Source organism: Crocodylus siamensis, chromosome 1, assembly GCF_052110815.1.
Source record: "Crocodylus siamensis isolate JL-2025a chromosome 1, ASM5211081v1, whole genome shotgun sequence".
NCBI lineage: Eukaryota > Metazoa > Chordata > Crocodylia > Crocodylidae > Crocodylus > Crocodylus siamensis.
Genome location: NC_143395.1, coordinates 192018052 through 192035120, shown reverse-complemented (window position 1 = coordinate 192035120; position 17069 = coordinate 192018052). Strand labels below are relative to the sequence as shown.

Below are 17069 nucleotides of genomic sequence, written 5' to 3'. Positions count from 1 at the left end.
CTAACTATCAACAATTTTAACTTGCTCCTTTAGGTTATTAACACAGTATGTTAACTAACTAGATTAAGTCAGAAGTCTGATTATCTAAGAGTTTAATCATTCAGACTCTTCTCAAGTGGAGGACTTACATGTTTTATGAATTAACATTGGTTAAATAATAGCAAGGACAGAAAGTATTATATTACAACAAGCACGGACAGTTAGTATGTTTTCCTTGGCAGTCTCTCTTCATTTTGAGAATACACAGCTGCTTCAGTGTTAGAAAATTAGGTTTTTGAAAGTATCAACAATGTCAACATGTAAATCATACCTACTGTAGCATCATATATGAAAACTTACATTTTCTAATAAATTTCTTTTCAGCAATGGAGACAAAACTGATTATTTAACGGTAGACCAATTAGTGAGCTTTCTAAATGAAGTAAGCTTTTTCATACATTAACTACCATACAAGTCTGTCTGCCGTGGCTTGCTTCTTCCAGTCTTCTCATTGCATGCATCATGCCATTATTTGCTATGCTTCTGATCTGCTGATCTTTCCATTATGGCAACATCCAGGTGCAAAAATCAGCTCCAGCCTTATATGTTCTTGTGCTTTCTATGTGTTGCCTTTGCGGATTGCTTCTGTTGATTACTTGCTGTGGTGTGTAACTTTTGTTGTGTTTGTTTTATAAATTTTATGCTGTTATATTCAATGCAGTTAAACTAAAATACACTCACTGTTTTATTACAAGCAATTGTTTTTACTTTTAGACATCTGATTGTTGGATTTGCTGGTTTTTCTGAGTAACAGGAAAGTGACGTGGTCTTTTAGATGTAGTAGTTTGATTCTCTACCATCAACCATCTTTTCTATGTATTGCAAATCTATGGAAACTAAAAATAGTTTAGTAGAGATGTAATTTAGAACTAAAAGAAAAATAAAATGACAGCAGTATATCTTAGATGTATGTTTATTACAAGGTAAAATGAACTACACAGTATTTCTTAAAATCTAGATCCTAGAAGAAAACTTATTTAACAAAATATTATTTTCTTCTATTCCTAAAAAATATTAAAGTGGGGGAGTATGGCCCAGTTCTAAATTATACATCCATTAAGTGAGTTTGACTAAAATTACTTCAAAAAATCAGTTACCATACCCAAGGAAATATCCCAGCATTTGGACTGTTAAATACTTATCTATGGCCTATAAAATTTCTTCCTCTTTTAGTCAGGGTCTTTTAGGGAGCTGGTGGGTTGTCCAAATACTTTTTTAATTGCTGTTTTTTAATTTTCACATGAAAAGATTTAAGCGAGTTTCTCCTGCTTCAAGTTAACATCATATCTAAAGGTGGGACTTTTTTTTTTCTTTTTCAGAAAACAATACTACACCTTACTCAAAAGCAAAATAAACAAAGAAAGCATTATAAAGTCATAAAATATGCATTTTCACTAGTCTTATTAATGGTGGAAAATACGAATACTTTTCAGTTTCTCTTCCATATAATCCCCAATCCTGAAAACGTTTATGCACATTTAACCTCATTATTGTGATTAGTCTTATAATCAATTTTCTGTACCAATTTAAGCATCCTTTTTGCGCTTGGGTTCAGAAGAGAACACTTCAGTTGCTAGAAAGCTACAGCTGCCCCTCCACCCTGTATGACTCATCATCCAAATTTCATTTTAGCAGGGGATGAACTTCACTGTTTGAAACATACTGCACCTGCCTAATACAACACGAAAGGCCTTGGTTTATTGACTGTTCTTCCCTTTCTCCTCCCTCACACATACACACAGGTGTGCCTGTTTATTTCGGGTGTTAAAAAGGAATCATGTTAGCTCCTAGACGGATCACTTTCATGAAGTTTTTAACTTGTTTTTCTTGAATTATTTGAAAGAAAAATGAATGTCCTTTTAAATTCTACACCTCCAAGAACTGTCCACCAGCTAACATCCTAGGGCTCTCACCCCTGCAAATGTTGAAATGGCTGGGTATTTCTGGGTTGTCTTTACAGAAAGCAGCAGTTCAATTTTTGCCTCTTCAATGCTTTGTCAGGTTACAGTCCTTTTAAACTATTAGAAACTTCCCTTCTCTGACCAACTGCAAAGGAGTATGCATCCTTACCCTTACATTTTTAAACACAGGAAATCTGTACCTAGTCCTTTAGCTCCCTGTTTAAAGATTTAATCTGGTGCTGAATGCAGTATCTGACCTATTGAATGGGACATTCTATTCTGAGCACATGACATCAGTGCTGTAGTCTCTCTGCTGGCTTTCTTTTGGTCCCTGAACAGAGTTTAAGGTGATGGTCATGATTAGTAAGATGCTAAATGACACAGGACCTTCCCACATAAGAGTTCATTTCTCTTGTGACATCTGGCCACCACTGCAATCAGCAGAAGTGCTTACCCTGGACGATATAAAAGATTATGCTCATTACGAAAGGGAGGGGGAGCTGCTAGCAACATGTTCTTGATTAAGACATCTGACTTCTGTTCCTACTTTACCAATTGACCCTGAAGTTAGTGACTTTTCAGCTAGGCTGAAGAAACATTTTACTTTACAGCTTGTTAGCAATAGATGAGGGAACAAGAGGCTTTTCTGGAGTTTTCCCATTTTTATTGTCCTTTGGTTACCACTATTTAACTGTTAAATGTTGCTGGCTGACAGTTAATTTAATTATATACCAGTGTTAATGCTGCAGGGCAGTTTTTATAAATGTAATTATTGTCAGGCACTCAGAGCTCTTGTTGGAGGTGTTCTTTTTTTAAAAGTCAATCTAAAGAAAAAAGTAGAAAAAATAAATTAGACCTAAAACGACATGGACTTGTTCTTGCCATTCATTGGAGTCACAAAGTTTAGGTTAGCCCTTCCACAGGAACTACGATAAATATCAGTTTAATTTATTTTGCCAGAGCTTCCCTCTTCTGCCAGACAAGGAGAGAATCTGAAAAAGAGAGCAAACCCTCATTTGAATAACCTACCCCTTTTTAAATATCACAGACACCTTTCTTGCTGTTGCATGTCAGAAATGGGCAAAAAACCCAAAAGTAATTTTAGATGTCAATAATCAAGGCAACTTGGAAAAGGGAAACCACCTCTGTGGAAGAAAATTTTTGCCTGTCCAAAATTAATCAGGATTTTTCATTCCCTTCCATCTTACATAATTCACCCTTATATGGCTAAGGAACATCTAGTTTGCTGTCTAATATAGTAACTAGAACAAGTAACAGTGGTTTTGTTGGACTTCTGTGATTGGTCATAGGGTGCGTTGTCCTAATGGGTGAAACCCCATGTTTTTAATATTGGTCACCTCAGTTATTTTGTGTTACAATTGCTCTGTGCCACAAACTTAACCAGCATTTACATGAGAAAGGCTCCTTGACATTAATTTTTTAACACCTTGAAAAAGTCTCAATTAGTCTTGATTTTTTCATCATTAAATAAATGTAGAGAGACATATTTTACCCAACTTAAGAAATAAGATAATGAGCTGTGATCCAGACTCCAGGCAAAATACCTTGCTGTTAGTTTCTTGCTGTCTTTTTTTTTTAAAACCCAGTTGCTATGAAGACACATTTTTGCCTTTTCCCATTTATTTTGTTCCCCTGTCACTTCAGCTCTGCTCATAATTTGTGGGGAAAGTGAGGGTGGGAGTGAAAGCACTGTTTAGAAAGAGCCTTCCCTCTGCTTCCCCTCAGATGTTCCAAATGGTGCATTTTCACTAATGGTGCAAAACTTGTCACTCATGAATATATATGGTAGGCTGATCAGTTGCATGCAAGTGTTGTGCTGCTAAGTGATGCTTAGCAAGATGTGTCCTGCATTTAGCTGCTTTCATTTCATATTTCATCTTGAGTTTTACTTGGACATCCAATTAGCCAATCTATAGTCAATTCAACTGCGATACTCCAGATGCTGCAGATTGTCAGCAGCGTTATCTAAAGGATGCTTCATCAACTGCATGATTAAATTGGCATTAGTTGTAATTTCTTAGAATGAATCAAGCGCACACACCATTGTGTGGACTGTAAAGAAGAAATCACGTTGCTTATTTTTGATTGGATATGCCTAGATGTGGAACAGATCACAAAAAAACTGTTATGCAAGAAATTACAACAAAATGCGTAGACTGTCTCTATAAGCCACATGCATCCCACACTGTCTGCTCCTAAATCACTGATCAACAGTATGCTGATGGCTTATGTTAAATTTGTGAATCTTGCTTAAATGACAGCTCTAAAACTGTGCACCTACCTGGGTAAAAGAGTGTTTCCATGGCCATATTTATTTATTTATGTTTGCTTGCATCTGCTTACATACCACTACTCAGTGGAATTTTATTTTGTCTTTTAATGGAGAATCAGGCACACAGTGTGCAGCTTTAATTCAGAGTGAAATAAGTGAAAATCTCATTGCACAATCCAAAGTGAATATTGAGTGAATCAGGCTTTTAGTGATTTGTTTAAAGTCATTGATAAATTGTACCTAGAACACATAAATATAGTCTTAACATTATCTGTGTAAAATATGATGAAATCCCAGTATAATTAATTTCTATGACTTTGGGGATAATATTATGAAGAGTTTTAATTATTTACTTATTTGCTCCATGAACCTACACTGATTTTTCAGAAAGTTGAATAACCCCATATTTATAGGATTCACAGAAATAAACATTTTAATTTTAGTTAGGTATAACACTGAACATACAAATTAATTAGGCCTATCAATTTGTGTGACCTGCATAAAAGAATTGTGAATAGAGTGAAGATTTACTACATAATGAAATATTAACTATTAAATGTTAACATTTTATTAAGATATATACCATATTCATTATTTTACTTTAATGAGTGAACAGTGCAAGTTATTACACTTGACTCTTTTTAGAAATAATTTTATAATCAAACTTGCTTGAGCATTTAATACAACTATAAGTAGGTTTTTTTCTATATTATGCTAAAATTTACAATTAGGATATTCTGTATTTTCTAGCTTTAAAAATTGCCCATCTCTTTCTTTCTTTATCATCATTAATAATGAAACATTCTTGAATAATAGTCATGCATTATATAGTCATGCTGAATTCTGTCATTTTCTAACCTTAGCATCAACGAGATCCACGACTGAATGAAATTTTATTTCCATTCTATGATATAAAAAGAGCAATGCAGATAATTGAGACATATGAACCAGATGAAGACTTGAAGAGTAAAGGTAAACAAGTGTTTATCTGGGGGAAAAGGAATCTGCATATAAAAATTTATCACCATATTTCTTTAGACACTTGGCTAACATTGTCAAAATTGTGTAACCTATTTAGGGGCCTACATGCCTGTGGAACAAAAACATCATTTAGGCACAGATAGACATAATGCTTGAAGTACTTCAAACACTGAGCCTACTGATGTGCATGGCAAAAGAGGTGCTTTAAAAATGATGCTCAGAAAACAAGGAACACCTTTGAAGAGCTTCTTGAAAATGTCTGTACACAGGGGGTTGCTTGGTCATCTGACATCCCGTAGTGCTCTGCTCCCTGACCTCTCATCCACCAACCAGGGCAGGAAAGCGGAGCAAACAGCCAGTGAACTTCCTTCTGTGCATTCAGCTCTGCTTGGTCCTTCAGAGGACCAGGGGCCAAGAAGCATGCAAGGATTTCTGCTTTCCTACCAGGAAAATTCTTTGCATGCCAGAGACAGCCAAGCATGTAGCAGTCTTGAAGTGCTTCAGTAGGAGAGGGGAAGTGAGGAGGGAGAGGCTGCTGGCAAGGCATTCTTGTCCATAGCCTTAGGCACTTTGGAAAATGCTCCCCTGTGCTCCTGTTTACTCACTCAGGCATTCTAATACTGGGCAACAATATAAAACCCCGAGATCAAAATCATATAGCAACAACACATTTAGACCCTTCTAATTCAGATCTTTCTGGGAATTGAAGAGGCTGACAGCATAACTTAGTCCTGGGGGCTTCTCTAACTTACAACAGTCTAGCTGGGGTCGTTGCAGCTAACAGTACTGCACAGAATCTGCATTGCTTCCAGCTGTGCTCCTGCCCCTGGCATGCTTCTTCCAACCAGGGCTTATAAAGGGGCCCTTGGGTTGTAGTCTTAGAGTTGCTTTCCTTGATTTTTACCTCATAGTAATCTTTCGTCAGATGGCTTTAGGCAGGGCTCTTAGTTCATACCACTGTCTTTGCATCAGACAATGTATAGCAAGACATTGTTGTTGCTTGTATAGAACCTGTGAGGAGACAGCCTCTCCGTAATGCCCAAGTATTGGAGGAGAAACCTTCCTGCACTGCTTTGGCAACCTTATGAGAGGTATGCCCCATCAAGAGTAGCATACTTCTTACAATAAATCAATCTTAAGACACCCTGGAATCCCATTCTTCTCTTTTTCTAGAGTCATTGCATTGGAATTTTGAAGTGTCCAAGTCCCTAGAGGCCAAACTCATTTAATTTAATGAAAAGGAGGCTGCCACTGCTATTCAATCTAATCTGTGTCTGTGTATTGTTCAAATGTCAGTGTCTTTCAAATATCTTCCCAAAATACACAAGGTACAGTGGAGATATTCCTTCCAAAATGAAAGATTGTGCACCCAAGTTTTAAGTGGGGAGAAAACTAATCAACTCTTTCAGTTTTGGTACACTGAAAAGACAAGGATTTTACAACTCTTCTACTGTGTCCAGAAATGGATGCTGATCATTAATCCTTTCAGCTAGCCATTGGTGATGGTAATGACTTGAGCTTATTACTGTTTTAATTGTTTTTCCAGTTAAGAGTTCGGTTGTTTCGTAGCCAGATGCAGAAAGAATCATACAATCAATGAGTTGGAAGGGACCTAGACAGATCATCTAGTCTGACCCCCTGCCATGGGCAGGAAGGAGCACTGGGGGTGGCAGGGGTCAGAAGACTCCAGCCAGGTGCCTATCCAGTCTCCTCTTGAAAAATAAGAAATGGTTTGTTTCTTCCAAATTGTTGTTTCCTCACCAGCATGGTGACTGTGAGCCACCCTTCTTCCCAAGTTCCAAACAGGTCCTTTATTTAACGTCCTCTCAGCAAAGCAAGTGAAACAAATAAAAATTGTGGCCATTCTCCCCTCAAGCTATCAGACCTTTCCAGCCTCCACAAGATCCTTCCTCCCTCCTTGCTTTCTTTCAGCTAGCCTTTTTAATGCTCTCAGCTGGAGACTCACCAGTGGCCAGATCTCCTCCACCTGTACCTCAACAGCAAGCAAGGCTAGCTGCATCTTCTGGGTTCGTAAAGGGCCTGCACCAGTGGTCTATAGCCTTGTTAGACTCGAGGAACCCCTTGGAAAATGTCAGTGCCTAGTTTTCACTTGATTTTTGACTACAGAAAAAGAATTGATTAATACTCCTATTGCAAAGACCTCAGAAAAACCACAACAGGTCAGAATGCTTAACACTCTGGGTTTATGTTGTGAATCATGTCTGCACACCTAACAGTGCTAACATTGTGTGGTATCCTGTGGCACCTCTGAAAAGATCTCAAGGCACCCAAGGGTGCAGTGACATTGTGGTTGAGAATCAGTGGCCTGCTCCTTGTCACAGTGATTTCATAAAGGTTTTATCCTTCTGGAATTAAGAGTTATAGAGAAGCTGATGGCAGCACCCAGTGGAAGTTAGGATTTCTGGTGGCTGTTCTGTGCAGTCCAATGCTCCTATTGAAGCCTCAGTTCAGCAGCATACTTGAGCATGGGATGGCACCATATGGGCAAGTGAGACCCCATTCACTGTACGATAGCAGTTCTACCTCAACTGTTGTGCAGCAAGAGTAAAGGATCCGTTGTTAGAACTGTGGGTGCTTCTACATGTGCAATTACTGTGACTGAATATACTCTGGATCAATTTGAGCTAGAGTAAACTAATCCCAACATTACCATCTGCACATGTGTTTAAGCACAGTAATTTACTGTGCTGCCATCTGGCTGCACAGTAAATTAGTGTACTGTGCCCTAATTGCTGTGCATGTGTAGATGGTGATGCTTTACTGCACTGAAAATTAGTCTGCTGCCCAGTAAAGCATCTTGTGTAGACATGCCCAGCAAGGAATAACTACCCCCTCTTTTTTGTGTTCTACAGTAAATGAATAGTTCAGTACACATCTTCTTCCAGGGAAGAGCACCTCTAGAGTCTTCTTCTTTTGGCATTGCTGCTTGTGGGTAGATCAGCCTCTTTATTAAAGCCCTTGTAAATATTCACCATGCTTTCCCAGTCATGATTTTTTTTCTGTCATTGTTTTTTAGATGAACCATATGCCATTCTTCAAGATATTTTTCTGCTATTCTTCATTCCTTTTGGGAGATGGCAGGGAGGGGAAAGAATCTCATGTCTTAGGCAGAGAATGTAGGTTTTAGGGTTTGGCTTTCCCCCACAGACGCACTGTCTGTGGGGGAAGTGGTTTGCATCAGAGTTTTCCATATGATTCACCTTTGACTGAGAACTAACACAAAATATTTAAGCCCCAAGTATAACTTTTTTCCAGAAGTTATGAACAAGTAAAAATGGAAGGCACTGTGGGTTCACTGTTTGAAAAGACAGGTCATGATAAACAAGATAAAATAGAAGCTGTTACAACATGTGCTTTGCCAAAAATGGGGCTCCAAACTGTGGTATTAAGAGAAAAAAGTTCCAAATTGATTCCAAATATATTTATTTAATGCAAGTGTTCAGAAGATTAACTCTGTTCCTATATAAGTTGTTTTCAGGGGTAAATTCTGATCTTATTTATACCATAATCTGTCTCATTATTTGCTATAATTTATGAAGCACAAAGCAAAGAAAAAAGGAACATCAAAGGTGTTTCAGCCACTTGGGGTTTTAAAAGACATAGAATCTCAAGTTTAAAGAAAATTATACTAACATTTAAAGATATCGAATTTATCCAAAGAACCTTATCTGACTATTACACTAACTTGTGCATTTTTGCTTCCCTTCCAGGTGTCATATCAAGTGATGGATTTTGCAGATACTTGATGTCTGATGAAAATGCCCCAGTCTTTTTAGACCGCTTGGAATTATACCAAGAAATGGAACATCCTCTGGCTCACTACTTCATCAGTTCCTCCCACAATACATATCTAACAGGCAGGCAGTTTGGAGGGAAGTCTTCGGTAGAGATGTACAGACAAGTGCTGTTGGCTGGATGCAGGTTGGAAAGAGAATATAACGGCTTATAAACATCATGTTTAAAATATTTCATTGTACATAGTGTCAACCTCAGCATTGATTATAATATACCCGAAAGATTAACAGAAATACAAACAGTATGATAGCATTATACATTCTTTATTTTGCAGAAAATAGAGAGAAAGGGCAGCCTGTTGGCTGTTACACCACAGGGAGGCATGTGGGAAAAGTGTAAGCGGGTATCTCTTTGCCAAAGTGCAAAATTCTGCATATCAGGGCATTTAGTTAATCAATCTAATTAATCAATGTAATTAAGTCCATCTAGATTTATAGGAAAACCAACCAGTAACTTTCTGTTTAACTTCCTGAAGTGCACTAATAAGTAAAAATTCGCCTGTAGAGAATAAATACAGGAGTGTGAAGGTCAAGAAAAAACATTTTTTACTCAAATATTGTATGCTCTTGCACACTTTACTTTTAACATAGTAAGTCCAGAGTTATAAAATCAAAGTGAAATGATGAGATAATAAGTTGGAACATTACATACATTTCCTCTCAAGCTGATTGTATTACTTCTAAAATTACAACTTGCTCTAGCTTCTGCACCTGCACTTGACTGATTGCCTAGGTTTTCTCTATTTCTCTGTTTATTGAATACAATACATTTATTGAATAAAGTAAATAGTGTATGTATTTATTTAAATGCTGAGAAGGTTGACATGGTATTTTTTGGGTTATTAGATGTGTTGAACTGGATTGTTGGGATGGGAAAGGTGAAGATCAAGAACCAATAATAACACATGGAAAAGCAATGTGTACAGATATTCTTTTCAAGGTAAATTTTATGACTATATGTGTAAAGAGGGATCTAAAAATTTGGAATTAAGTGCAAATCCTCCTTCTCACCTTTCATTTCCCAAACTGGGAAAGTCTGCAGAGAGAGACTCCTATCTCCTGTCGCACTGGGAAGAGCCCCACCGGAAGCTGCACGCTATCCAGGGCCTGGTCCGACAGGGCTGTTCTGCTCCCCTTGCCTCCAGGGGCACTGCTCCTCCTGCTCCTGCTCCTGCCCCTGCCCCTGGTATGCTACTCTGAGTGTGTGGTAGGGGGAAGCTTCAGCCTGGTGACTTCTGCCCCAGCGTGCAAGGCTCCAGCTCCTGGCCAACTTCCACCTGCTCTGCCCGGCTGCAGGTGACCACTCATCATGCCAGGTGGGTGGAGCAGGTCAAAGACAACCAGTTACTGAAGCCACAGCCCTGCATGCTGAGGCAGGACTAGCCAGACTGAAGCTCCCTGCCACTTGGAGCAGCACAGCAAGGGTAGGAGCAGGAGGAGGAGCCTCTACTGAAGGTAAGGGGAGCAGAACAGCCCCATTGGCCTGGGCCCTGGCCGGTGCATGCAGCATCTGGAGGGTCAGTTTCCTGGTGTGGCTGCAGCTAGCTGGGTGCTGCTCTGCTCCCCTTGCCTCCAACAGCAGTTCCTCTTCCCACTCCTGCCCCGGCTGCTCTTCTCCAGGCAGGCAGCGTGGGGGAGGCTGTGGTCAGGTGACTTGCACTGAAGGCAAGGGGAACAGAGCAATACCAGGAACAACATCAGAAGCTGTGCATGCTGGCTGGGGCCCAGGCCGGCAGATGGGAGTATGGTGTGGGCTGCCCCTGCGGGAGCAGGTTAGGCTCAGACCTATGCAGAGTGCCCTGGTGCCAGCTGTGGGCTAGATCCAGTCAGTTGGCAGGTCAGATCCGGCCCACGGGCTGTATTTTGCCCACCCCTGTTCTAATGGTTTGAATCATCCACATAATGATGGGTCCTTTATCCAAATCGGTTAACTGTTAGCCTTGGTCTCTCCATATGAAAACATAAAGAGAACCCATTCAGACCCCTTGCACAATCCCTTCAAAGCTAAGTAGAGACATTCGGGGGCATTAGGGAAAGGCTGAATCGGATCGAAATGGCTGCACCATATCAGGTTAGTGAGGACGGAGGTGCTAGCAGGGGGGTTAGGGGTCCAGCAGGCTGGAGGGGATCGGTGGTCCGCCGGGGGATGTGAAGAAGGCACGACCCATGAGTGGTAGGGGGCTCCCCCCACAGGTGGGGTGGTTGGGGCTAGCATGACCCCTGGATGGGGCGGGGGCGGGGGGCAGTGTTATCCACGGGTGGGGTGGGGGGGAGATGCAACCTGCAGGAGGAGAGGAGAGGTTGGGATTGGTGCGACCTGCAGGTGGGGTGGGCAGGGGCAAGTGCCACCCAAGAAGTGTACTGGAGAGAGCAGGCATGACCTGCTGATGGGGTTGGGTCCTCCCCAGCAAGCCAACATCCCCATCCCTTCCGCCCTTTCCCCTTCCCACCCCCCCGAATTGACTTGCTTGGCTTCAGCAACAGTGAATGCTGACAAAAGTGGCTGCACCCAGAGTGGCTTGTGGGATGGGGGTTGAGAGGGCTGGCTGGTCAGGGGTGGGGTGGGGGAAGGAAAATGGGCCATGGGGGCAAAAAATATCCCAGTGGGGGGGTGGGGCATGAAAAGAGCAGTCCTGGAGCTGGGACTAGTGGTTGGGTTTTCCCAGCCCCAGGGCTGCTCAGGGAAAGTGTACAGAAGTTCTTTACACTGGTTTAACCTACATTGAATACGTTTTGATGCTATATAGATCCAGGTTTATCTTAAACCAGGTTCTACAATTTTTAGACTGGTCTGTGTGCATGGAACTTCTGTACAGTTACAGGTTTAGACTGATTGCTGTTCACTGAGAGCTGGTCTGTAAGTGTAAGGTTAGCACCAGGACAAGCTAAGTTTAAATCAGGTTGTCATTTTGAACCATTTAGGCCATTAATCTCCCTAAATGTCTGTACGTAGCCCAGAAGTCTCTCTTTTCCAACAGAAACAACACCAGATCTGGGAGTCCCCCTTACCTGTGGAAGGGACAGGGAAGATACTTGAGTTGATCCTCTAGCCAAAATGTTTTCTCTGACAGATCAGTCCCTTTTGTTCAGAAAAGTATGGGTGGGTTGTAGCTCTAGCCACTGCCTTTTCTCATGTGAAGAGATAATTTTTCAGGCATGTAATCCATTGTTATTCAGGGAATTAGCAGAGATGAAAAATCTTCATGTTTTGTCATGTGTTTGTCTTTACTATAATCTATTATAGATACTCTCCTCTTCAATTTGTATGAGATATTTCTAATTCTGGTTGCAGCTTTATTTGACATTAAACCTTTCTTTACATTTTAAAGGATGTGATTCAAGCCATTAAAGAGACTGCATTTGTTACATCGGAATATCCTGTCATCCTTTCATTTGAAAATCATTGCAGGTATAAACTGCACTTCTCTTCCATTTTTAATAATGCGGTGAAGGAAAGATCCAACATATGATAAAGCTCAAAATATTAAAAGTCAAATGTACTTGGAAACATTGTGCAGAACTATGCAGATGAATTAGATTAGATGTCACTGAAAAGATTATGAATGTTTGCTTTAATGCCAGGTCAAGCTTTAGGCTGTTTTAATAACATAGTGTTTAATTCTGCAGAAAAGCAGTGAAGTATATTTGAATGTCACATTAGCAGAATGGCTTTCAGTCAGTTCATGCACTCCAGTAGTCCAAATAAATTCATGCTTTTCAGTGATTAGTTAGACTTTTACAGACACTTAACTGTATTTTAAAATAATGCTTGTCATCCTGGCCAAGGTGAGCAGCATAAAATATGAAAAATTCTCATTCCTTCTCTGGTAACTTTATTTACTGAATGACAACTATTTTTAAACCGTTTTAATAATTAACCAATGTCACTTTTTTCAGCAAATACCAACAGTACAAGATGTCAAAATACTGTGAAGATCTTTTTGGAGATCTCCTGTTGAAGCAACCTTTAGAAACACACCCAGTATGTAGCTTTAAAAACTCTCACTCTTACACAAATTCAGAGGTATGGTAGATTGGGATCACTCAGCATTAATGTAAAATCCTGCACACATCTACATTTTCAAACAGCTACTGATGTTGAGTGTCCCTGTTTTTGGATGCACAGCGTGGCCTTATGTGACTTCTTTCATTTCCTCTCTATGGGGCTCTGTCAAGAGGCTTGAGTATCCCTGTCCCTTTGCCCTGTTTTATAATGCTAGCTCCCATGAAAAATGTTTTAAATGTATTACATTTGCTTGTCTCACGTTTTTGTGAAATCGCAGTCGGTGGTACAAAGTCATACGTGCCTGATCTTAACTGGGGAGCAGCTGGTGCCTCTTATTTAATTTCCCTCTTTAATCTTATGCTTAATTAAGAACTGATTTAGCTGTTGTTGCTGCTGCAAGCATTACAGGAGGACTAGTGTAATTTGATGGAGTTTGAAAGCATTTTGATTAGTGCATGCCCAGAAAATCTAGCAAATAGTGAAGCAGACCTTTCTTCAGACCCATGGCCCACCAATATTCATTCTAGGGTTAATCATGTAGTACTCCTACATGGATCAGTGCCAGTGGTGACCTAGTGCTATCTGTTGCATCACTTTGCTGGAAAAGGCAGGAAGAGAGAAGGGCCTTTCTCCTCACCTTCTCAGCACCATCCCTTATACATTCTGGCCACCCCACCTTCGTGACATCATCCTGCATGGTTTGGCTTTTTTCTTTTCTCTTGCATATGACAGGTATATCCCTAAGCACATTTCTCATGGATGGCTGGCTCTAACCATCACTTGGCCCCGCCTCTACATACTCTTATTTTAAAAAAAATTGCCAAAAAAATCTGGTGCAACTTTGGAACTCATTTTTCATAATGAGTATTTCCATGTCTCCGATGTTTTTTTTTCTGTAAGGCAAACTTGGGAAGGGGTCTCAAGCTGGCTGAAGTAGACTCACTCTTAAATTCAGGCAGATACCCCAGGGGACATCTGTCCTAACCTTGTTGCTTTTAATTGAACACTGACATTTTAGAGCCAAGGGAAATAAATGAAGCCTGCTTATACTGACATCTAGTGGCATTAAAATACATTCACTGCCAGGAATAATGGATGACTGAGTTAACTGGATTAAAATCGAAAATGAGTGTTAATGTGGAAGGTAATTGCACCAATTGCTATTTTTTCCAGGTATTGTTTGTCACCTTTAGTTTCTTCTCCTTCTATTTGGGTTTCAGGGCATGGTGGGCTGACAGTTGGTTCTCTCAGAATCTCTTAATTGTGGTCTTCAGCAACAATAGAGTTGAGTTGATTCAGATTCTACTAACAGGGCATTTATACATGTGCTCTGGGCCAAAGTAATTAAAGCACCCAGAGCATCTCATGTATCAGCATCCCTGCGCTGAAAAATGGCAGCAGTGTACTTTAACTAAAACTTGTCAAATTAGCTTTAGCTAAAGTGTCCCCGCCACCATTTTTTGGTGCAAGGACACTGATACACAAGATGGTAGAGTGTGCTGGAGTGCGGTAATTACCATGCTCCAGCAGACTCAGTTAATTGAGTCTGCTCTGATTAATCGAGTCTGCTCCGACATGCTGTGATTACAGTACATCAGAGCAGCCGTGTTGCGTGTGTTTAGGTGCCCATAGAGACTAAATATTTGGCATGTGGGCATGCCAAGAGTTCTGTGCCCTGCTCAAAGACTCCTTCCTATGTTGGCCTGTATCTTCCAGTGCCAACTCACTCTTCCCTCACTGGAAGACCTAGACCCTTCCAACTTCAGTTCTTGGTGATAATTTCTTTGCTCTTCCTCCTCCCAACCCTGAGGCAGTGCCTATTGTAACACTCAAATAGGTACTCCTGTAGTATGGTTGTATCAGATAATGCTGTTCTCTGCTCTTTTCCATCTCATAGAGGGAATGAGGAATGGTCAGATGCTATTCCTCTCCTTTCCCAATCTGAAAGAAATCATTTAATAATTTCAGTATTGTATATTACTGCCTCAGTGGAGCATAAGAGGTGAATTATTTAGAAGGAGAAATAATAAATGGGTATTAAATGGGTAGATTGTAACAAAGCCTGGGAGAAAGGGGAGGAACTCCCATAATATGTGCATCTCCAGGACACCCAGACTTTGGCAATAAACGTATAGTACTTGCTTCCTTCTTCTTGGAGGTGTGGAGTGAATGGAAAAAAGTTCCAACAGTTTTGCTGACATGGGGGTATGCTGACTAGTTGTAGCTATTCAGTCCAAGGTTAGTGGTGCTGCTTGCTCACACCCTGTTGCTTAAGGCCATGCCAAACATTAAAAGACAACCCCAGATGTATGAATAAAGTGGTTAGATCACCACAAATTATTCTTAATAAACTTTTCTTCTTTTCCAGCTTGAACCAGGTAGACACTTACCTTCCCCTAATGACCTGAAAAGAAAGATACTTATAAAAAACAAACGGCTAAAACCCGAAGTGGAAAAAAGTAAGTAATTAATCTAATCTGTCATTTAAACAAAGATATTTCCTTTAGATGACTGAATGTCAGGCCCATGACAGACATTAAATTTAAAATGTGATTAACCAGTTAATCACATCTTCAGTAGTAACCTGACCACAGGTTCATACAATTAATGGTGTGATAAAACAAGCAATAAGCCACAAAGGTGTTACGTAGCATATGTGTAATAACTTTATGGCTGGTTCCCGTTGTGCCTTAAATTGAATATGTGATTAGTGTTAATCAGTTGATTGCTATTCTCAATTGCAGGAGCACACCAGAGTCCTTCAAAACTCCAGTGCAATCCTGAGGCTGGGAGCACCAGTCAGCTGATCAGTTGATCATGACCCCAGGCTTCCCATTCACCAGCAATGGGGCATGATTGGGATCTGATTTGCAATCCCCCAGTTGTGCCTCCTGCCATATATGTGTGGCATGGCAAGAGGTGGATTGTTGGGATCACAGATTAGATCTCATTGCACCTTTAATTGAATGTCTGTCAGCAGCCTCACATTGCCCCACTTCCCCTAAAGAATTTACAGTATGAATAATGTCCAAACGAAGGGTATATAGCATGGCGACTGTAAAGAAGATTCTTTTTACACTTGGGTTTCATATCAGTGGCAGAGCTTTATTCCCCTTGTAAATGTACTGGCTATAAATATATAGAACTGTAGAAATGTAATATTAGGTGGTTATATAATTTGCTGGCTAAAATGTAACAACGAAGCTGTTGCAAAGTAAATTCTTCCTACAGAAGGATGTATTTCATTAGTATGTTTTGCCAAAATAAAAAAAAAAACAACCCAAATTAAGTCTCAAATGACTTTTTTTCTTACTTTGTAGCCATTCTTGGCATTTATCTCCTGTTCATAAATAATGATTTTGGTAGTTATGGTTTCTACTATGGCCAAGAATGGTAAACCCTATTCCCTCCCCCTTTGAAAACAATGGATAAACTCCTGTTGACTTCAGCAGTATAGGCAATACAAAATGAATTCAAAACCCCAGTTCTACATTATATTCAGGTGCAACATCAGCTCAGGTGTGGAATGTTTATCAGCCCATGAAAGTAGTTAGATATCTATTAATACTGAGAGCATCTACACGAGACACTTACTGCAGAGTTGCCTAATTAACTCCACAGTGAAGTGTCATTGGTCTATACCTACAGAGTTGTTAGGCCAGAGTAAACTAATTAACTCCACCATAGGTTTGTACTGCCAGATAAAAGTACTATCCTGTGGCAGAATTATTTATTCTGCTACAGCATACATGTAGACACTGATGGGGCTGGCTGGGGCACAAGAGTGTTTAAGTGCAGGGGACTGCCTGCTAGCTATCCGCACACTGAAGCACCCTTGTGCCCCAGCCAGCCCCTCTGCAGCACATTGAGCCAGGCTGAAGCAGCCCGGGCTGGCAGACTGACCACCTAGACCCTCTGCTAGATGGGGCTGCATGCCCCCAGCTCGATATACTGTGGTCCCAGGTGCACATGTAAGCATTGTTGCCCAAAAGCAATAAACTCTGGTGCAAACTGTGCCAGAATTTATTGCATTG

The 17069-nt window shown here is 40.4% G+C and overlaps 1 protein-coding gene across 5 annotated transcripts in view; it reads left to right on the top strand.

Annotated features, from left to right (window-relative positions):
* Nucleotides 1-17069, top strand: part of PLCB4 (phospholipase C beta 4) — a 361436-nt gene that overhangs the window by 255749 nt on the left and 88618 nt on the right. For all 5 annotated transcript variants that reach the window (XM_090051542.1, XM_090051524.1, XM_090051533.1 and 2 more), the window contains 7 exons: nucleotides 364-421; nucleotides 5097-5205; nucleotides 8946-9156; nucleotides 9876-9969; nucleotides 12359-12438; nucleotides 12927-13011; nucleotides 15404-15494. In XM_090051542.1, the coding sequence (XP_089907668.1) occupies nucleotides 364-421; nucleotides 5097-5205; nucleotides 8946-9156; nucleotides 9876-9969; nucleotides 12359-12438; nucleotides 12927-13011; nucleotides 15404-15494 (728 nt within the window). The remainder of the gene's footprint in view (nucleotides 1-363; nucleotides 422-5096; nucleotides 5206-8945; nucleotides 9157-9875; nucleotides 9970-12358; nucleotides 12439-12926; nucleotides 13012-15403; nucleotides 15495-17069) is intronic.